Source organism: Crocuta crocuta, unplaced genomic scaffold, assembly GCF_008692635.1.
Source record: "Crocuta crocuta isolate KB4526 unplaced genomic scaffold, BGI_CrCroc_1.0 scaffold647, whole genome shotgun sequence".
Classification (NCBI taxonomy): Eukaryota; Metazoa; Chordata; class Mammalia; order Carnivora; family Hyaenidae; genus Crocuta; species Crocuta crocuta.
Genome location: NW_027531286.1, coordinates 379,987 through 399,057, shown reverse-complemented (window position 1 = coordinate 399,057; position 19,071 = coordinate 379,987). Strand labels below are relative to the sequence as shown.

The following is a 19,071-nucleotide window of genomic DNA, read 5'->3' as shown; positions in this document are numbered from 1 at the left end:
AGAAGGTCTCATACTTGGGAAAACAGAAGTTTCCTGAAATATTCACGGCTCTGCAAACCCACGACATGGAATCCCAGAATGAATGGGATTGCCAGAAGGGGAAACCCCAGAGAGAAGAGGGAGGGAGAGACCAGAGACATGGCTAATGAGGTTGTGTGTAGGGCACCACTGAGAAAACAGCTGTGGCAGAGGAAAAAAATCATAAATGATGGCTGGCCAGACAGGGGGCAAAAGAGAGTGTCTGGGTTCGGAGCACCTGGGTGGCATCTGACTCTTGGTTTCAGCTCAGGAAATGATCTCACAGTTCGTGAGTTTGAGCCCCACCTCAGGCTCTGCACTGCACTGCCTGCTTGGGATTCTCTCTTTCCCCCTCTATTTCTGCCCCTCCACCTCCTTGTGCACTCTCAATAAATAAACATTTAAAAAATGAAAGTGTCTGGGTTCCCTGAAATGCAGTGCAAAACCACTGAAGTTACACACAATGTCGGGGCAGTTTGTGGATGAACAATTTTTATTTTAACTACTATGTATGTACGTTCTTTTTCTAGCAATCTTCTATTTATGACAAATGTGTCTTACTTTCCATACTTTCCAAGAGAACCGATAGAATGGTTAAGAGTATAGACTTGGAGCCAGACCACCTGAGTCTGACTCTGCCACACTACTAGCTGTGTGACCTTACCTTACACAAGTGACATAACCACTCTGTGCTTCAGTTTCCTCATCTGTAACATGGGATAATAACAGAAGCTACCGTGTAGTATTATCTTGAGGATTTAGTGACGGATTGCACGTAAAATGTTTAGAAAAGAGCCTAGGACTTAATAATGACTATATGGGTATTACCTAATATGATTTTTTTAAATTAAGTTTAAAAGTGAATAAAAAATTTTTAAATGTTTTATTTATTTTTAAGAGAGAGATAGCATGAGCAGGGGAGGGTCAGAGAGGGAGGGAGACACAGAATCTGAAGACGGGCTCCAGGCTCTGAGCTCTCAGCACAGAGCCCGACACGGGGCTCAAACCCACAAACCATGAGATCATGACCTGAGCTGAAGTTGGACTTTTAGCCCACTGCACCACCCAGGTGCCTCTAGAAGTGGATAAAATGTTTAAAAAGTATCTGGTAAATGACAGTACAAATGGTTTGTGCACATGGCAGGGATTGAGGGGGTCACACAAAAATGACTGAATTTGGCAAAGATTTTCACACTGTGCTCCCAGGAGCCCCAGGACTTTGGGGAAGGCCTTAGTCAGGGCTAAGCATCTCTGGCCACCCTTCTGTATATGCTTCACCATTGGGCTTGCAAGATGTTTGAACAGTGTTCTGTGATTTAAAACCAAAGTTTGACTACTACATGCTTAAAAGTTTAGAAGAGGAAAAAAAAAGTTTAGAAGAGAGAAAAGCTAATGGGGTATTGATTCCTTCAGTTTACTAAGAGGTTTAGCCACAAAAGGGTTAACTCCAGCTGTCGCTCCAGAGGGGGGTGGAGGTCATGGGCTGGCTGTGTGCAGCATCCAACAGCAGCTCCTGCAATGGTCTGGGGTGGGGGGTGTGAAGACACCCCGGGCCCGATGATTAAAAGGTGGTTCCCAGGAATCAAAAAGCTACCAGTGGAGGTTTGACAAGAAAGAGCAGGTTCAAGGGCTGGAGGCAAAGCCAGCAGCTGTGACCAAGGAACAGGCAAGGCCTGGGGAGTGGGAGCAGAGCCAGGCACATCTCAGCCAGGGCCGGCTAACTGTAAAACCGCCCGCCCGGTTCTGAGCAGGAAGGGGAAGGGACAAAGTTTGTATTCTGACAGCCACTGTGACAAAAACAGTTTTGTCATGAATGAGCAAGCATGACAAGCTCTGGTGGGGGGGGTGGACATGATAAGTGGGGAGGCCCCAACTCCCTAGCCCCACACACTAGTCCTCACACATGAGCCACCCCAGTGAGAGCAGGGGCTTGCCTGGGGCGGCCTCCGGGGGCCCCATGTGGCCGCAAGTGCACAGCCACCGTTCCCTTAACCTCCTGTGTGCCGCATCCTGCGCCAAGCACTTCACTTATTATCTTAAGAGTCTTGGGGTGCTTGGGTGGCTCAGTCGGTTAAGCATCTGACTTCGGCTCAGGTCATCTCATGGTTTCTGGGTTCGAGCCCCACGTTCAGCTCTGTGCTGACAGCTCAGAGCCTGAAGCCTGCTTTGGATTCGCGGTCTCCCTCTCTCTCTGCCTCTCCCCCTCTCATGCTCTGTTTCTGTCTCAATAATAAATAAACATTAAAAAAAAATTTTTTTAAAAAGTCTTTTACTTGTGAGTAAAGAAATCAACTCAAGCCAGATTAATTTAAAAAGTGGGGTGGGGGGGTTTGCACTAGGAAAATCCAGGAGTTTCTCTTGGTCCCCAGGTGTGGAAGTAGCCAGCCACAGGCAAGGCCCAGCATGGGGACTCGAGCGTCTGGGGTTATCCAACAGCTCTCAGGCTCTCCCCGTGCCGCTGCCTCATCCCTCTCCTCGCAGACGGCTTTTTCTGACACTCGGTTGACGAGGCAGGGAGAAGAGGGCCGCCCACAACCCCCATAATCCTCTGTGACAAGTCCATCCAGGGAGAGAAACTAACACAGCGTCTGCCCTGCTGGGAATATGAGTGCTGGGGCCCTGCACTGACCCTGGGGAGGAGGGCGCAGCTCTCTGGAAGTGTGTGGATTTGAATCCAGTTTTGAATCCAAAGGTAAGAGGTGGTCCTCAAAGGGAGATTGGTAGGGGGACTATTTACCAAGTCCATAAAGGGACACTGTTGGGACACGGACAAAAGCCAAAGTTCTATATGAAAATAAAACTTTAATTTGCCAAGGGACCATCGCAGCAACCCCACGCACCCTGTACCCGAGTTCTGCTGGGACTGGGCAAGCGGGGCCTCCCTCCCCTCTCTCTGCAGGTAGAGGTGCTCAGCTGGGAGCACAGTCACACTGCCGAGGCTGAGGCTGTGCTCAGAGGTGGGCAGAGGGCTTGGCTGGCTCCTTTCGTCCCTCACCAGCGATGGGCCGGTGTCGCTCCTCCCAGATGGTGAGGCCGTCGCAGGAGCAGATCTGCTTGGGGTTCTGGAAAAGGCCAGCGGAGCGTGCAATGATGCCACAGGCCAACCTGAGGGAGAATGTGCAGTCAGGAGCGGGCACTGGAAACCAGTCTGGGCTCCNCGGTGGCGGCGTCACTCACCTCTCTCCCGAGTTCCCTGTGATCTTGGATAAGGGATGGCCGCCCCGGCCCAGGTCGTCTTCTCCCTCATCGATGACCAGGCTTCGGCCAATCACATCCCACACCTTTGAGGGCAGATAAGAGCCTCAGACAGCGGGCCTGGTGGGAAAGGTCCCCACCTTCTTCTCCACCTCACCTTCAGCTGCTCATCCTCCATCCTGAAGACAGCTCGGCCATCAGTGTCAGCGTGGACGTTCCCCAGGTCTCCTCGGTGCTGCGGTGGGATATGGGGGTGAGGAGAGGGGGACAGGGGGCACAGCAGCCAGTCCTGATTCCCCTTCCCTAAAAGTACCAGTGTCCTCCTCTGGGTGCAGTCTGGTAAGATACGGGATGGCCCAGGACACAAGGATGGCAACCAGATGCTCCCTCCCTGGGACTGAAATCCTGGCCAGCGGCCCCCTTCCTAGGAAGTCATGCGCACTGGACCAGACTGCTTCTTCTACGAGGCTGTCACCCTCCCTGCAACCCAACCTCAAAAGCTGGCCTGGTTCCTGCTTCTTTGCAAGCCCAGTTCTCCAGCCTCTTGTGGACTCCAAGCCCTTGGCGGGCTGCATGCAATTCCCCAGGGCTTAAGCTGGCCAGGTTTGGCTTCCTGACCACAGGAGGCAGCCAGCACCGTTCCCCAAATCCCAGCCTCCAGGAACACAGAGAAGAAACACAGGGAGCAAGGAGCCTGACCTGCCCTCCCCCAGAAGTTGGCTCTGCCTACCTTTTCCCTTGGAAGGTAATAAAAAATGTCCTAACACATATACCAAGCACTTCCTCCATCAGACAGTTTGCTGGCGTGCTGTAGCGTGCACATGCCGCCCTCGCCCTCAAAGAGCTCGAAGCATGGCAGGGAGACAGACGTCGAACAGACTAGCAATTATGAAACACAGAGTTAGTACAGCAGTGAGCGGGTTTTCAGGGGACTGGACCTTACTGGTAAGTCACGGAGGCCCACGTCTGTGCAAATAAATGTGTCCCCAATCGGACGCTGTAGGCAGAAGCAAGTGCTTGTGCCAGTGTGGGCTGGTGCACGTGGTTTTGTTGTGAAGAATGGTCACAGAGCAGGTCACTGGGGGACAGGGCTGACAAGCAGCAGGAAGCGCCACTTTTGCTTTATCTCGTTTTCCAGGGAGACATCTGCTTACACCGGGCACTTTTTTTTGTTATCCTGCGTTGGCGGGCCTTTATGGTAGAAAGATCAAGGAAGGGGAGGTGATACGGAGCCTTGAGGAGCATCTTCAGGACCGGGCTGAGAGAGCAAGCAGCCTGGCAGCGCCCCTCAGGAGGCATGCCCCGGCAGCACGGCCTGCTCCTGCCCCTGGGCAAGTGGAACCGGGCCCCAGGGCCTTGAATGTCATACCAAGCTGCCTGGCAGGGCCTATGCCCTTAGGTACTGGGGAGCCAAAAAGGACTTTGGACAGGGGTATGGGAAGGTTACTCTGCTTTGGGGCAGCCTCTAGCACAGCGCGGGAAAAGCAAGGATTGCAGGCAGGCGGGAGAAGGGAAGGCAGCTTGAGGACCAGTTAGGAGAGGTGCAAAGGGACAGCCGGGCTCTGGTGTAAATCCCCACACGGAATTCAGTTCCAGCTGGGCAAAAGCAGATGCAGAAATCCAAAAGGGACTTATCAGTCATCATGGCAGCCTTGGCAGCCCAGCTCTGGCTCAAGTGTTCCCCTTTCTCTATCAAGGACCTGCGGACAGTAGAGCAGCTGGGCCCAGCCCCTTTTCACCCCCTGCCCTGAGGGGGCCTGGCCGACAGCAGAGCCGCAAGGGGGGGGGGGTCTCTCACCCTTCCGGCCTCCACTTCCTAAGAGACACAGTGCTGCCAGTTCCCAAATGCTCCCTGCTGGCTCTGCCTACAGAGTGCCCCCCAACCCCGCCAGCTGGGCCTCACATTCCCACTCTGTTCTTCACCTGCTTAATTCCTGCGTAGCACCTTGTAAGGCTCTAGGGGGACAACAGCCTCTAAGAAGCATCCCTGTACTGACATCCCTGTGGGTTCCTCCACTGCGCGTGCGCTGGACCAACATCACTTACTAGGCTAGGTTACAAAAAAGAGAACGGCTCCTTCTTGGACGCCCTCTCGCGCTTACTCACTCTGGGGGAAGCCCGGCTGCCGACTTGTGAGCTGCCCTAGGAAGAGGCCCACGTGGCAAAGGACTGATGTCTCTGGCCAACAGCCAGGGAGGACCCGAGGCCGGCCAATGGTGACATGAGCCTTGAGATGACTGCAGCCCTAGCCAATACCTTGGTTATATATAGTCACCCTAAGCCAGAGGCCCCCAGTTAAGCTGTACCCATGTTCCTGCCCCAAAACGGAGATGATGAATGCTTGCTGTTTTAAACCCCCAGGGTGGGAATGATTTGATTCACAGTGATAGATCACTGCTACGCTGAGGGCGAACACAGCGCCGCGCAGTGGACCCGACAGAGACGCTTCTGCAGCTTCCCAGGGCAAGAGGGAAAGAAGTCAAACTTTTGAGCACCGGAAATGTGACAGAGGCGTCAAAAATCCAAGAAATCAGGTACATGAATTAAGAAACATGTACAGTAGCTTCATTTGGTTTGTGGCAGAAGGCTGCAAACCTTCACCAGAGAGAAATTACAAATCAAGGAAGCCTGTGAGCCCGGGGAGGGTGTGAAGAGGGGCTGCCAGTTCCCAGGATCGGGACTGGGCCCCGGCCCCAGAGCCTGCCCTGGTACTGAATCTCCAAGTGCAGAGGGAATACATACCCCAGAAGTGAAGGAGATGTGACCAGGCATTAGGAAACATTAAATTCCTGAGTGAGGGCAATCATCAAGTGGATGACACCCAGGACAAAGGTTTCATTCAGTCTTTACCATCTTCTCTAACATTCACTTATCTCCACATAAAGGAGAAAAAGCTGCCCTTCCTCAGTTCTCAGACCTTGCAGGCCAGAACCCAGCAGGACTCCACTTAATTTATTTGGCCTCCAATGGTCATTTTTACAATGACCTTGCTCTTAGGGCTACAAGTACTGATTTTCTATTCTCTGTGGCAGTATCAGGTTTCTTGTTAAAAATAAATCATAAATCGGCCTTAATTACATGAAATGATGTCTTGACTTGCTTCAAAAGAATGGTGGAGAAAGGCTGGAGGTGTAGATGAAAAACGACTGGCCAGGAGGCGCCTGGGTGGCTCAGTCAGTTGAGCGTCAGACTTTGGCTCAGGTCATGATCTCAGTTTGTGAATCTGAGTCCCACGTCGGGCTCTGTGCTGACAGCTCGGAGCCTGGAGCCTGGAGCCTGCTTTGGATTCTGTGTCTCCCTTGCTCTCTGCCCCTCCTCCAGTTGTGCGCATGCACTCTCACTCTCTCCCTCCCAAAAATAAACATTTAGAAAAAAAAACAACAACAAGACTGGCCATGAGTTGGTCACTGTTGAAACTGGGTGATGGGGACATGGGAGTTTGGGACAAGTTTCTCTCCTTTGGAATGTTTGAAACTTTCCGTGATAGATTATAGCATTAAAAACAACCAAATTTACCTGAGGGAAAAAAACGGCGTTAACTTACAGGAAAATGTGGAATAACTAACAGAACAAGTAATACTCAGATAAGCAAAAGCCAAGGCAGCATGCAGCTCACTGCCGACGAGCAACAATTCTCTGGTGAAAAATGAAAACTCCAGGCTGGGGGTCACACCATCAGGAATGGCCTTTTTCATTCGGGCAAAACCTTCAACTTCCACGCCTTTAGCTTTCCAGGAAGCTTTCTCCCACCTCCCATGCCCTCAGGTTCAGGCCGGATCAGGTTTTTGCTCTGGGTTCCTGGGGCTTCCCACAGGCTCCCTCAAGGGTCATCTCACTGCCCTGCAACCACGGGGTCATTGAGGGTCTCCCTCACCAGACTGTGAGCTCCTGGGGGGCAGGCCTCAACCACAGAGAGGGTCAATGTTTCTAAACGGAAGAAAGTAAAGTGAGGGGATCCCACCAAAAAGGAATCATACGCTAAGGCCCTGGGAGCAGCCTGCCCTGCCTGAGGCCTCGGGCCCTCCGGCAGCCTAAGCCTCACCCAGATGTACACTTACCCGGTCAGAGTCCTCAGGGCCCCCATGAGATGCTCCATCAGGGTTAAAGTGGTCCCCGCAGCTAAGAAGGAAAGGTAGCAGGTGGGCGGCAAAACAGTGGCTTGCAGCCCAGGCGATCCATCCTCTCTATTTCACTCACTCACTCACTCACTCACTCACCAAACAGGCTCACTCTGTAACAGGCTCTGGGTTGAGGGCACTGAGAGGAATCAGATGTGGGTCCTGCCCTCAATAAACCTTTTGGGGAGACACAGATGAGTAAGCAACTAATTGCATCACAGCATGATGAACACCACGACATAGCGACCTGCCCTTCTGTGTCGAGCAGAAGTTACTTCCTTCTCAGAGGCAGTAAGGTGGCTATGAGCAGGAACATCAAGGTTCAAATCCCATTCTACCATGTACATGCCCTGGGGCCTCTGACTGAGCCTCCGTTTCCTCATCTGTACACTGGGTCTGTGTATATATGCCTTATAGTACTTGCGAGGAACGAGCGTGAAAGCATGTGTAGACGGCTGAATACAGCCTCTGCCATGGTGGGTGCACAGCTGGGGAAACGAAGATGTCACTGGGGAAGTTACAGGGGACTTACCTGCTGCAGTTCCCTGTGAGGTCCCCAAACTGATGGACGTGGAGTCCATGCGGCCCGGGCACCAGGCCATCAATGGTCCCTTCGATGAGGCAGCGCTCAGGGGTCAGCTGTAGGAAGCGCACCACCCCTTGCACAGGGCCAGGCCCCTCCAGAATGGCAACTGCTGCCCCCAGATTTTCTGCAAGGTAGCAGACACCCAGGCTGGCTCATCACATCCACCCCACACCTTCATCAGCTCAGAAAGGGCAAGGAGGGAGCCCCACATACCTTGCATGCCTTCCCCAAAGCCGCTTGAACCCCAAACTCCCAAATCCTACGGTTTAGATGTGCACCAGCTCCAGGCCCCCTCCCTCCCAGGGAAGCCAAGGCCGGGGCCCTAGTGGCTACTCACGCAATAAGCCACTGCCCATGCCCTTGAGCACTGCCTGCCGCCCTGTGCCTTCTAAAAGGGCCTGCACCTCCTGGCTGGGCAGGGTGGTCTGCACCAGGACCATCTGGTTCTCCAACTGCACCTCCACACTCTGGACACCTGGGAAGAGAGAGGGGGGAGAGGACAGCAGAGGGCTGACACCCTGTGGTAATTCCCCATCCTCATCTTCAACCTTCCCATGGCTGGAGGTAAGCTCAGAAGCTGCCTGCTGGCTCTGTAAGGGCCTCAACCTCTCTGAGTCTGTGGCTTTATAAATAAAGTGGGATAAAGCCACCTTACCCCCAGGATTCTTGTGTGTCCTTGTTACATGCCAGGAGTTATTTATAACTTAAGATAGGTAATTATTTAAGATGTTTTTATAAAAGTGGGCCATCAGTATGTCATTATTTATGATAGACCGAAGGAGAAACAACCCACATGCCCATCAACTGACGAATAAAAAAAATGTGCAGCCGTGATCTCACGGTTTGTGGGTTCAAGCCCCACATCAGGCTCACTTCTGTCAGCATGGAGCCTGCTTCGGATCCTCTGTCTCCCCCTTCCTCTCTGTCCCTCCCCCACTGATACTATCTCAAAAATAAATATTAAAAAAAAGAAAAGAAAATGTGCATCCATACAATGGAATTTTTCTCAACCATAAAGAGATAAAAAGGAATCAAAGGGCTGATTAATGCTACCACAGCAATGCACCTAGAAAATATCATATTGAGAACCAGTCACAGCAGACCACATATTACATGTACCATTATGGACAAAACATCAAAAATAGGGGAACCTGTAGCAACAATAGACTAGGGGCCAGGGGCTAGGGGGCCAAAGGGTATGATTCCTTTATAATAGGATGAAATGTACAGTCGATAGTGGTGATGGCTGCACAACTCTAAACATATTAAAAACCACTGAATTGTATACTTAAAATGGGTGTATTTTACGATATTTGAATTATGTCAACAAAACTGCCGCACACATCAAAAGAGGGGGCTGGGCGGTTAAGTGTCAGTCTCGCTCTGCACTGACAGCAGGGAGCCTGCTTGGGATTCTCTCTCTCCTTCTCACTCTGCCCCTCCCCTGCTCCTGCTCTCTTCCCCTCTCAAAATAGATTAATTTAAAAAGTAGGGGGGCTGGGGCACCTGGGTGGCTTAGTGGGTTGAGTGTCCAACTCTTGATTTTGGATGAGGTCATGATCCCAGGGTCAAGAGATTGAGCCCTGAGTTGGGCTCTGTCCTGAGAGTAGAGCCTGCTTGATATTCTCTTTCTCTCTCTCTGCCCCTCCCCACTGTGTGCACATGTGCTCTAAAATAAAATAAAATAAAATAAAATAAAATGGGGGTGCTATCACCATCATGATGAGAGCTAACATTTCCACACATGCACTGTGGGCTTTTTTATACTTTACCCATATTAGCTCATTTGATACTCATGTAACCCTGTGAGGTGGGCACTGTTATCCCTATATACTGATGAGAAGACTGCACAGAGAGACTGAAGAACCTTGCCTGAATGCACAGGGTGGTAAATCGAGGAACTGTAATTCATCTCAGGCAACCTTGCTCTGGAACCCTGCCCAGACACTGCACTCACCCTGAGAAGCAGTCCCTCCTCTGTCCTCACGCAGGAGCTCCCTTCCCCCCAGTAACTCCCGCTGCACCGCTTACAATCCCCCTGAGAGTGCAGCTCTGTGTGGTCCACGGGGGTCAGGTCCCAAAGTCAGTGTGTCTCCAGTGCCCTCCAAACCCCTGAAGTCACCCTGTGTGCACACAGACTACGGGATGATTGACACGCGCCCAGCTCTGAGGACCACTGAGCCGACTCAAAGAAGGAAGAGAAGGGGCTTCTCTTTCATTCAGATATTCAGGCCTCCCAAGCCTTTTAAGAGAGCTCTCAAACCCTCAGGGAGCGCACAGGTGATGGGTTGGGAACTAGAATGCCGCTTTCACCTGCAGGATGTCCACCATTCTGCTTTCGTCTTAGTAAATGTGTCCGTGGCTCTGCAGGGTGAAGCCCAGGGGAGCCGTGGGCCGTCCAGAAGACAAAGGTTAAATAAGCCGTCTCACCCTGTTGAGCTGGTGCCCCGTGAACTGAAAGCTACACAGACTACTGGTTTTCCCTTCATCTTTGGTTTCCCTCCTCCGTATTCTCTGAACAGGTGTGTGCGGGGCACGGAGGAGGCCAGGGTCAGGAAAAGCACTGGACTGGGGTGCCTGGGTGGCTTAGTCGGTTAAGCGTCCGACTTTCGCTTAGGTCATGATCTCGTGGTTCGTGGGTTCGAGCCCCGTGTCAGGCTCTGTGCTGACTGCCAGCTCAGAGCCTGGAGCCTGTTTCAGTCTGTGACTCCCTCTCTCTCTGACCCTCTCCTGCTCACGCTGTCTCTCTCTCTGTCTACTAGAAATAAATAAACATTTAAAAAAAAAGGGAAAGCACTGGACTTTGTCCTCAGGGAGCTCACAGGCTGTGGCAGGAGCCAGACTCCGTGTGGATTAACCATCAGGCAGAGATGGGAGTAACAGCCCAGGGCACAAAACTGGGAAAGGCTATTAGGGGGAGGTAGCACCCAAGAGACAGGAATCTCTCTCACGGGCTTGTGTCTTCAGATCCCCTGCAGCAGCCGCGACACGGCTGGGGGAGCGGGGGAGGGGCAGAATTTGCCAGACATCAGACAAACACACCGCACGGACACACGCTTCCCCTCTCCTGCAAGTGCAGGGTGACTGTGAGAACACCCTCCAAATTACCAAACTGGCCTTCACTTCAAACAAAATTTTATCCTGAGCCACCAGGTAGCCTCTGAAGTGCTGGGAGCTCTGGGTCCCCCCAGAGATGCCCTGGGGTGCCGATGGCTGCAAAGTGGGTGCACGGAGGGTAACGGGAGAATGTTTGTGGTCTGACTCCAGGGTACGCAAAGAGCTGTGCTCTGTCTTACACACATCAGGATGATGACACTGTCCGCCTCTGGCAGGTGAGGAGACGAGGCCAGGGGGTGACTCAACTGGCCTGGAAGGCAGCCTGTCCAACCCCAAAGCTGATGTTTGGTCCCCTCGCCCCACCGGAAGTAGGACTGAGCCCCAAAGGCTGACGTTCTGAGGCTCCAGGGGCTCAGATAAGCACAGTGTGAGAAACTTTGTGTATTTTCCTTCTTTGACAAGCATACACTGGGCACCTGCCACATGCCATGTTCCAGGCAATGCAAACAGAGCACGGAACGAGTCAGGTCACAACTCTGACCCTTGAAATGGCATGGGTTCCAGTGCAGGGATACAACTGTCAAATATGCACACACAACAGAGTTTCAGAGAGTGAAAAGTGTGATCAGTGAAACAGGTGTTAGGGAACAATTCGGGGGCAAGCCACTTACACTGGTCAAGGAAGGTCTCCGTGAACCTCTAAGTGAAGGCCTGAATGTAGTCAGGCAAGGGTATTCCAACAGAGGGAACAACATGGGCAAAGACCTTGAGGCAGGAATGACCTTGATATGTTCTAACAAGAGAGGAAAGCCAGCGTGGCTAGAGCTGAGAGTAAAGAGAGAGTTAGAGGGCTGCTGGGGTGGCTCAGCTGGTTAAGCATCTGATTCTTGATTTTGGCTCAGGTCATGATCTCAGGGTCATGAGATCTAGTCCTGCTTCGGGCTCCATATGGGGCGTGGAACCTGCTTAAGATTCTCTCTCTCCCTCTGCTTCTTCCCCACTCATGCATATTCTCTCTCTCTAAAAAAAATTTTAAATAAATAAATAAGAGAATAACTAGATATGAAGCTGTAAGTGAAGACCAGTCAAACAAGGCCCAAAAGGAAAGAATCTGGATTTTAATTTTGATGCAATGGGAGGCCACTGGGAGAAGCCACAGTGTATAGTGGTTGAGAACGTGGACTCTGGAGCCTGGATTCTGAGCCTGCCACATACTAGATGTGTGGCCTTAGACAAGTTACTCAACCTTTCTGTTGAGTTTTCTATTCAGTTTCTTCATCTGCAAATGGAGATAATACCACTACCTTCTTCAGAGAAATATTAAAGGTCTAAAGGAGCAGTGCTTGGCCCATGGGACATTCTCAAACATTATTACTTCTAGAGGATTTTAAGCAGGACAGCGATATCATCCAAGGCACAATTTTTAAAAATCGCCTTGGCTTTTGTATGGGAAAGCTATTGGAGTGGGCAACAGAGGCAACAAGGAGCCCAAAGATGAGGCTCCTGTGTCGTTCAGAGAAAGGTAAAATGACTTGGATCGTTATTAAGGCCAAAGTATGGAAAAAAGAGAAGCTCACTTCTGAACATATTTTAGATATACAGCAGACAAGGCTTTCTGATGGACTGGCTTCCATGCAGGTAGGTCTTCTGGGGTCTCCTAAGAGCTGATTCTCTGCTTCTCAAGTGGGAGGGCCCCAGTGAGAAGTTCCCTGTGATACGCACCTCCTCAACTCCTGACCTTGGTCTGAACCAAGGTTGGCTCCCTAGCTGAGCAAGATTCAGTGCAGCTGGTGCAGAGTGCGGCCAGGCCAGGCCTTGTTTAGCTCAAACCCCAGCTCAAAGCCTAGTAAGAGAGAAAACATAAAACCACAAAGAACTCTAGGATGTGTGACAAGGGTTCAAGGAAGTGAGCCTTGGGCCTGGAGCTTCTCCCACTTATTTCCTAGAAGAGCAGAACCCTCTTCTCCAAAGCCCCAGGCCTCCCGGAGAGAGCAAATCTCTCTCTCTCTCTGCTTCAATATCTGTCCCCAAATGCCTCTGCCCAATCAGACTCCCACCTGTAAGCCTATCCTCTCATAATTTCTAAGATTTAGTGAGCTCTCACTCCATGCCAAAGATTTTTTTAAAGTGCTTTACGTGTATTAACTTATTCTTCATGACAGTCCTGAAGAGTAGTTTCCATTATGCCTGTTTAAATGCTGAAGAAACAGGCCCAGGTAGTAACATGCATGAAGTGCCGTTCAGTGGCAAAGAGGGGAATCTGGCCATAAACAGTCTGACCCTAGAGCACATACTACAACCTACTGCTGTTGCCCTATACAGGCCAAGCGCCACCACGCCCTAGCTTCAGAACCCATCTCCTCTCCTCCCAGAACTGCTCTCTTCCATGAGCAATGCTTGCATGCTCGTTACCTGAGGGCAGACTGTCTGAAACATTTGCCAACACTTCTCCCTAGAAAGCCCCCCAGTGTCTCCATACCTGCTGAAAGACTGGATGAACATTTAACAGAATCAAAGGAAAGCAGTTCCCAGGGTCATGCTGGTGGCTTTGCCCTCTCAGATATCTCTGATTGTGCAAGGTCACCTCCAGACCAGTTAACTGGCTTGGAAGAATCAGGAGCTGCCTAGCATGGAACATGGCCAGGGCTACCGTTTGCTTTGTCAAGATTATGTTGTTGGGCAAGCAAGAGCTGCCTGTTATCCAGGGAACGCCCTCTGTAGGTGGGGCTATCTATCCTCAGCCTAGCTCCTCATTCTCTGGGCACCTGACATGTGCGATACCACTGTGTCAGAGCCAGTAGAGGGCTCTGGCAGGGCCGGCTTCAGATCCCACTCTAGGCTCTGACTGTGTCTCCATATGACTGAGAATATTCCTTCCGGGTGCGCCTGGGTGGCTCAGTGGTTAAGCGTCGGACTTCGGCTCAGGTCACGATCTCGTGGTTCCTGAGTTTGAGCCCCGCGTCGGACTCTGTGCCGACAGCTCAGGGCCTGGAGCCTCATTCGGGTTCTGTCTCTCTCTCTGCCCCTCCCATGCTCATGCTCTGTCTCTCAATAATAAGTAAAAACGTTTAAAAAAATTTTTTTAAGAAAAAGAGAATATTCAATTCTCAATTGAATTTTCTGGGTCTCAATTTCTACACCTGTAAATGGGAGTAGGGTTGGTCTAAGAGACTTGCCGGCTCCTTCTAGAGGCATCAAGACTGTCCGCGGTTATTTCTGGCTCTTACCTGCCACCCCCTGTAGGGACGTGCGCACCGCGTCCACGCAGCTCTCACAAGTCATCTGCACCGCGAACTCCAGCTGCAAGGGCGGCAGGGACGGGCTGAGGAGAGTTGGGGACCCCTCCTGCGTGACCCTGTTTCACTCCCTCCCCTCTGGGCGCCCTGAAGGCCCAGGAAAACGTCCTCACGTGAGCCCTCCTCAAGCGCCCTCATTTTCAGTCACGATCATTCCAAGACCAACACCCCAAACATCCAACGTCAACGCCAAGAACCCCAGCGGTTTTCCGGGGAGGCCCCAGGCCCCGCCCCAGGTGTCTCCTCCGTCCCTTCTTCCTGCGTTAACCCTGGGGGCCGAGGCTCTCTGCCCAGAGAGGCTCCCACACGAGGCCTCGACCCTCACCGTGCAGGCAGTCCCGCGGTCCCCAGAGTCCGAAGCCATCCCAGGCACCTGCCAGAAGACCTAAAGCGCTCGAGGACTTAGGTGCAAACCTCCAACTGCGTCACAGAGAGGCGGGCCTCGGAAGCCACGCTTTGCCCCGCCTCCGGTTGCGCGCGCACGTAATCCCCGCCCCCTTCACAGAGCGCTTTGGCAAGCTCTGACTGCGCAGGCGCACTCGGGCCCTCCGCCCGCCCCCTGGTTGCCTTAGTAACCTCTTGGCCTCTTGTGGCCGGACCTCCTGTGTCGCCAGCGCAAAAATGGAGCCCTATAAGCCCGAGCCCGAGCTCCAGCGATTTTACCACCGGTTGCTGAGCCCGCTGTCTCTCTTCCCCGGCAAGGCGACATCCCCAAAATCTCAGAAGAGCCTCCCGCCCGAGGTCCCGATGCTGCTGCCCTTGCCGGTCTCACGGCTGACGGTGGAGTCTCTGTGCCGCCAGGTGGCGGAGCGGCTGGCCAATAGTGGCCTGGCTGTGCGCGTGCCTACCGAAGGCCGGCTCCGTCTCACTCAGGTCATTCTGGACGAGCTGAAGTGCAGCTGGCAGGAGCCTCCCGCCGAACCTAGTCTGAACCATTTGAACAACCAGAGACTGCGGAAGCGGCTCCTGGTGTACGTGCTCCTCAGCAGCGAGCAGCTCTTCTTACACTACTTGAACCTGCTGAAGACCATGTCGACCCCCGCAAGTGTCTTCACTGAATCAGCCACGCTCACCCGTTTGACCGCCAGCCTCGCCAGGGACTGCACAATCTTTCTTACCAGCCCTGAGGTCTATCGTTGCCTGTTCGCCGACTTCCACACCCTGCTGAAGGTAGAGCAGGCCCACCGTGGCGTGCACAAGCTGCATCCGGCAGGCCCGACCGGGGCTTCCAAGCTTTTCCCTAACCCATGGCTTCAGAGCAGCAGCTTCACCCAAGTACCGTCCTGCACCCTCAACCTGAACTATCTCATCCAACTCAGCCGCCCGCAGGAGTTTCTCAGTGAGCCTGAGCCCGATCCAGTGAAGGAACTGAAGTCCATCCCCCAACTGAAAAAGAAGAAGAAGAAAAAGAAGCCTCTCCAATGGCTGTCCTCCATGCAGAAGAAGAGAGAAACCGACCTCAGTTCCACACAGATTGTGTCACCGCCCAAGTACTCTGTGACTCCCACCGGTGGGGCTCCCGCTACCTCCCACTTGCCCCTCTACTCCCAATTCCGAGACCGGCCCCTGTGGAGGGGTCAGTCCATGCCCTCTCTGCGGGAGGGCTGGAAGCTAGCAGATGAATTGGGCCTTCCTCCACTCCCCCCTCGCCCCTTAACCCCGCTGGTCCTGGCTCCAGAGAGCAAACCAGAACTGGCAGGGGACACAGTGGCTGAGGACCTGAAGCGGATGATAAATAACATGAAATTGAAGAGGACTCAGTACTCATCACTGGACACAGGCCTGCCCCCACTCCTAGGGGCCCTGACGTGCCGCCCAGCTGCAGCAAATCGCTTGGAGGAACTGCAGAGAATGTTGAAGAGCCTCGAAGAGGAAGAAGCTGCTGGGCAGTGGGGCCTCCAGTGTCCCAAATCTCTTCCACTTCAACCACAGCCGGTAACTGTTAATTTGAAGCTAGGAAATCAGGTTGTGGTCCAGGCAGCTGCTGTGCAGGTCTCTGAGAGAAACTTTTTGGACTCCTTCCATGTTGATGGGGCCGGAGTTCTATACAATCACCTGGCTGGTGAACTAGAACCCAAACTTATTGAGGCAATGGATATTGGTTACTTTGTTGGCAATAACATCAGGGAGGTCTACAAGGAGTTGATGGGCCGTGTCTCTCTTGATCACTTCTCTTTTGACCAGGGACCCCTCATCGAGCCTGCAGCCGATAAAGACTTGTCCACCTACCTGTCCTCAGCCTTTCTACATCAAGAAAAAGAGTATCGCATCATCAATCCCAAGTTAGCTGGACTTTATTCCCAGGGAGCAAATGTTTTACAATCCAGCTCTGATAGGCTGTCCATATCACTCCAAGCAAGCAAAGGCTGGGAGAAGTGGTCAAACAAAGCCTCCTGGATGAACTGGCGGAAAACCACCTTGTCTGTGAGTGACTACTTCAAGTACCTCACCAGCCAGGAGACAGACTTCCTCCATGTCATCTTCCAAATGTATGAAAAGGATGTCCCCGTGGAGGTCATAGCCCCTGTCAAAGAGTCCTTAAAGATTCGGCGCCCACCTCCCTTGCAGGAAGATGAAGAGCCAGACTTTGTGCCAGGAGAGTGGGATTGGAACACAGTGCTGGGGCACAGGCTAGGAACTAAGAGGAGCAGCCCCCTAGGAGAAACCTTTAAAATCCTGAATCTGCAGAAGCGTCTGGAGCGGCTGTGGTCCGTGCTTGAGGTCCCCAACAAGGATCGGCTGGACATGGCCATCAAGTACAGCACCAACACTCGTCTGAGGCAGCTGCCTTCATTGGTGAGTGCCTGGGAGCAAGCCCTGAAACCCATTCAGCTGCGGGAAGTGTTGATGGGGAAACTGGAATGGTTTGAGCGACAAGCCTCTGACCCCAACCGCTTCTTCCAAAAGACTGACATGGGCCTGAGTCGCTTCCTGGAGGAGAATCAGTTCCGTAACCACCTACACAGAAAGATCGATCTAGTGCAGACCCCTTTGGCCTCCCTCCTGGAGGAGATTGAGTCAGTCTTTGGTGAGCCAGTGACCTTCAAGGGGCGGCGATACCTGGACAAGATGAAGCATGACAAGGTGGAGATGCTCTATTGGCTACAACAGCGGAGACGGGTCCACCACCTGGCCCAGGCTCAGAAGGCCTCCCACCAGCCAAGGCTGTTCCAGAAGCTCAGCAGCCAGCCTTTAATAGCTCCTGGGAATACCCCCATTATTCTCTGACAAGGCCAAGTGCCCTCAAATCCCTCCCTCATCCCCAAGCATCCAGCAGATCCTCCAGACCCCTTGGCTGCTTTAGAAGACGAGATATCTAGGGGTGCAGGATTCAGGAACATTGTAGTTCCAACTATCCAGGGACTGAGATTAATACTTTATATTGACGTGAGGTTCTCATGAAGCATCCCCAAGCCCAGAAGCCCAGTATTCCCATTTATTTCAAGCCATGCACAATAGAGGCAAAATCTCATATATCAAAAGAACTGAGACCATCCCTTGGGTTCATTGTAATAGGAAATGGCAGAGAGAAGCGAACCTTCACCTTTGGAACACCTCCACTTAGCATTTGTCATACTACATTAAATTGGCTGATTAGAGTCTTAAGAGGTTCTATGGCATGATGCTTAAGAGCTGTTGCTCTCAGGGTATCAGGGTGGCTCAGTCAGTTAAACATCTGACTCTTGATTTCAGGTAATGATCTCACCGTTTAAGAGCTCGAGCCCCACATAAGGCTCTGTGCTGACTGCCTGGAGCCTGCTTGAGATTCTCTCTCTCCTTCTCTCTCAGCCTCTCCCCTGCTCGCGTGCACGCTCTCTCTCAAAAATAAATGAATAACCATTAAGAAAATAATAAAAGAGCTAGGGCTCTGGAGTGGGAAGTATGGATTTTAAATTCTGGCTTTGTGACCTCAGCCAAATTGCCTAACTCCTCTCTACCTGACGATCATATGTCAGATAAAGTAAAGCTTGTTACTTCCACTTCCAGGATCCTGTTGGTAGACCTAAGAATCTGTATTATGTTTTTACCAATTAACACAGTCATGTGGTACAACGAACACAAGGGTATATACTGAAAAGTAAGGCTCTTCCCATCCTACCTCCCATACCCTAGTTCACCCATTGCAGGACCATCACCAGTTCTCATGTATCTTTCCATTCTCTTATTCAGCAAACATTTACCATGCACCTACTAGGTGATACATGCTTGGTCTATATCCCTACCCTTCGTAGAGTATACATCTACGTTACTAAGGAGAAACAGATCATAAACCATAAACATAGTACCTAAGCACACTGAACAATAGAATGTTGTTCTGAAGGCAATAAGCACTGAGGACTAAAGAAAAAGGAGAGTAGGGTAAGAGGAAACAAATGGTGAAGGTTGTCATTTAAAAAAATTTTTTTTTTTGATGTTTTATTTATTTCTGAGAGAGAGACAGCATGAGCAGGGGAGGATCAGAGAGAGAGGGAGACACAGAATCCGAAACAGGCTCCAGGCTCTGAGCCAGCTGTCAGCACAGAGTCTGACGCGGGACTCGAACTCACAAACCGGGAGATCATGACCTGAGCCGAAGTCAGATGCTTAACTGACTGAGCCACCCAGGTGCCCCAAGAATGTCATTTTAATTAGGGTGGCCAGTGCAGGCCTCATTGGGAAAGTAAGTTTTCTAAATGTTTTTTTGGGTTTTTTTATTTCTAGGAGAGAGAGAGACAGCGTGAGCAGGGGAGGGTCAGAGAGAGAGGGAGTCACAGACTGAAACAGGCCCCAGGCTCTGAGCTGGCAGTCAGCACAGAGCCTG

At 51.9% G+C, this 19,071-nt stretch overlaps 2 protein-coding genes across 2 annotated transcripts; one reads left to right on the top strand and one right to left on the bottom strand.

Moving 5' to 3' along the window:
- Positions 1-2,800: 2,800 nt before the first annotated feature.
- On the bottom strand, positions 2,801-14,716 carry CCS (copper chaperone for superoxide dismutase). Its single transcript, XM_077771374.1, has 8 exons — positions 14,596-14,716; positions 14,202-14,274; positions 8,255-8,392; positions 7,864-8,041; positions 7,272-7,332; positions 3,371-3,448; positions 3,196-3,299; positions 2,801-3,123 (listed from the first exon to the last, which is right to left on the bottom strand). Exons 1-8 carry the CDS (start codon positions 14,632-14,634, stop codon positions 2,970-2,972), a joined length of 825 nt encoding a protein of 274 aa, XP_077627500.1. The 5' UTR covers positions 14,635-14,716; the 3' UTR covers positions 2,801-2,969.
- A 175-nt stretch (positions 14,717-14,891) lies between these two features.
- CCDC87 (coiled-coil domain containing 87) lies at positions 14,892-18,157 on the top strand. The gene has a single exon (XM_077771394.1). It carries the CDS (start codon positions 14,892-14,894, stop codon positions 17,496-17,498), a length of 2,607 nt encoding a protein of 868 aa, XP_077627520.1. The 3' UTR covers positions 17,499-18,157.
- The last annotated feature ends 914 nt before the right edge of the window (positions 18,158-19,071 follow it).

Coding starts and splice junctions, on each gene's coding strand:
- CCS (XM_077771374.1), bottom strand. CDS start 14,634: ATGGCTTCGGACTCTGGGGACCGCGGGACTGCCTGCACG. Junction 8,042..8,254: donor CATGGGCAGTGGCTTATTGC/GTGAGTAGCCAC, acceptor GCTACCTTGCAG/AAAATCTGGGGGCAGCAGTT. Junction 7,333..7,863: donor CTCACAGGGAACTGCAGCAG/GTAAGTCCCCTG, acceptor TTTCCTTCTTAG/CTGCGGGGACCACTTTAACC.
- CCDC87 (XM_077771394.1), top strand. CDS start 14,892: ATGGAGCCCTATAAGCCCGAGCCCGAGCTCCAGCGATTTTACCACCGG.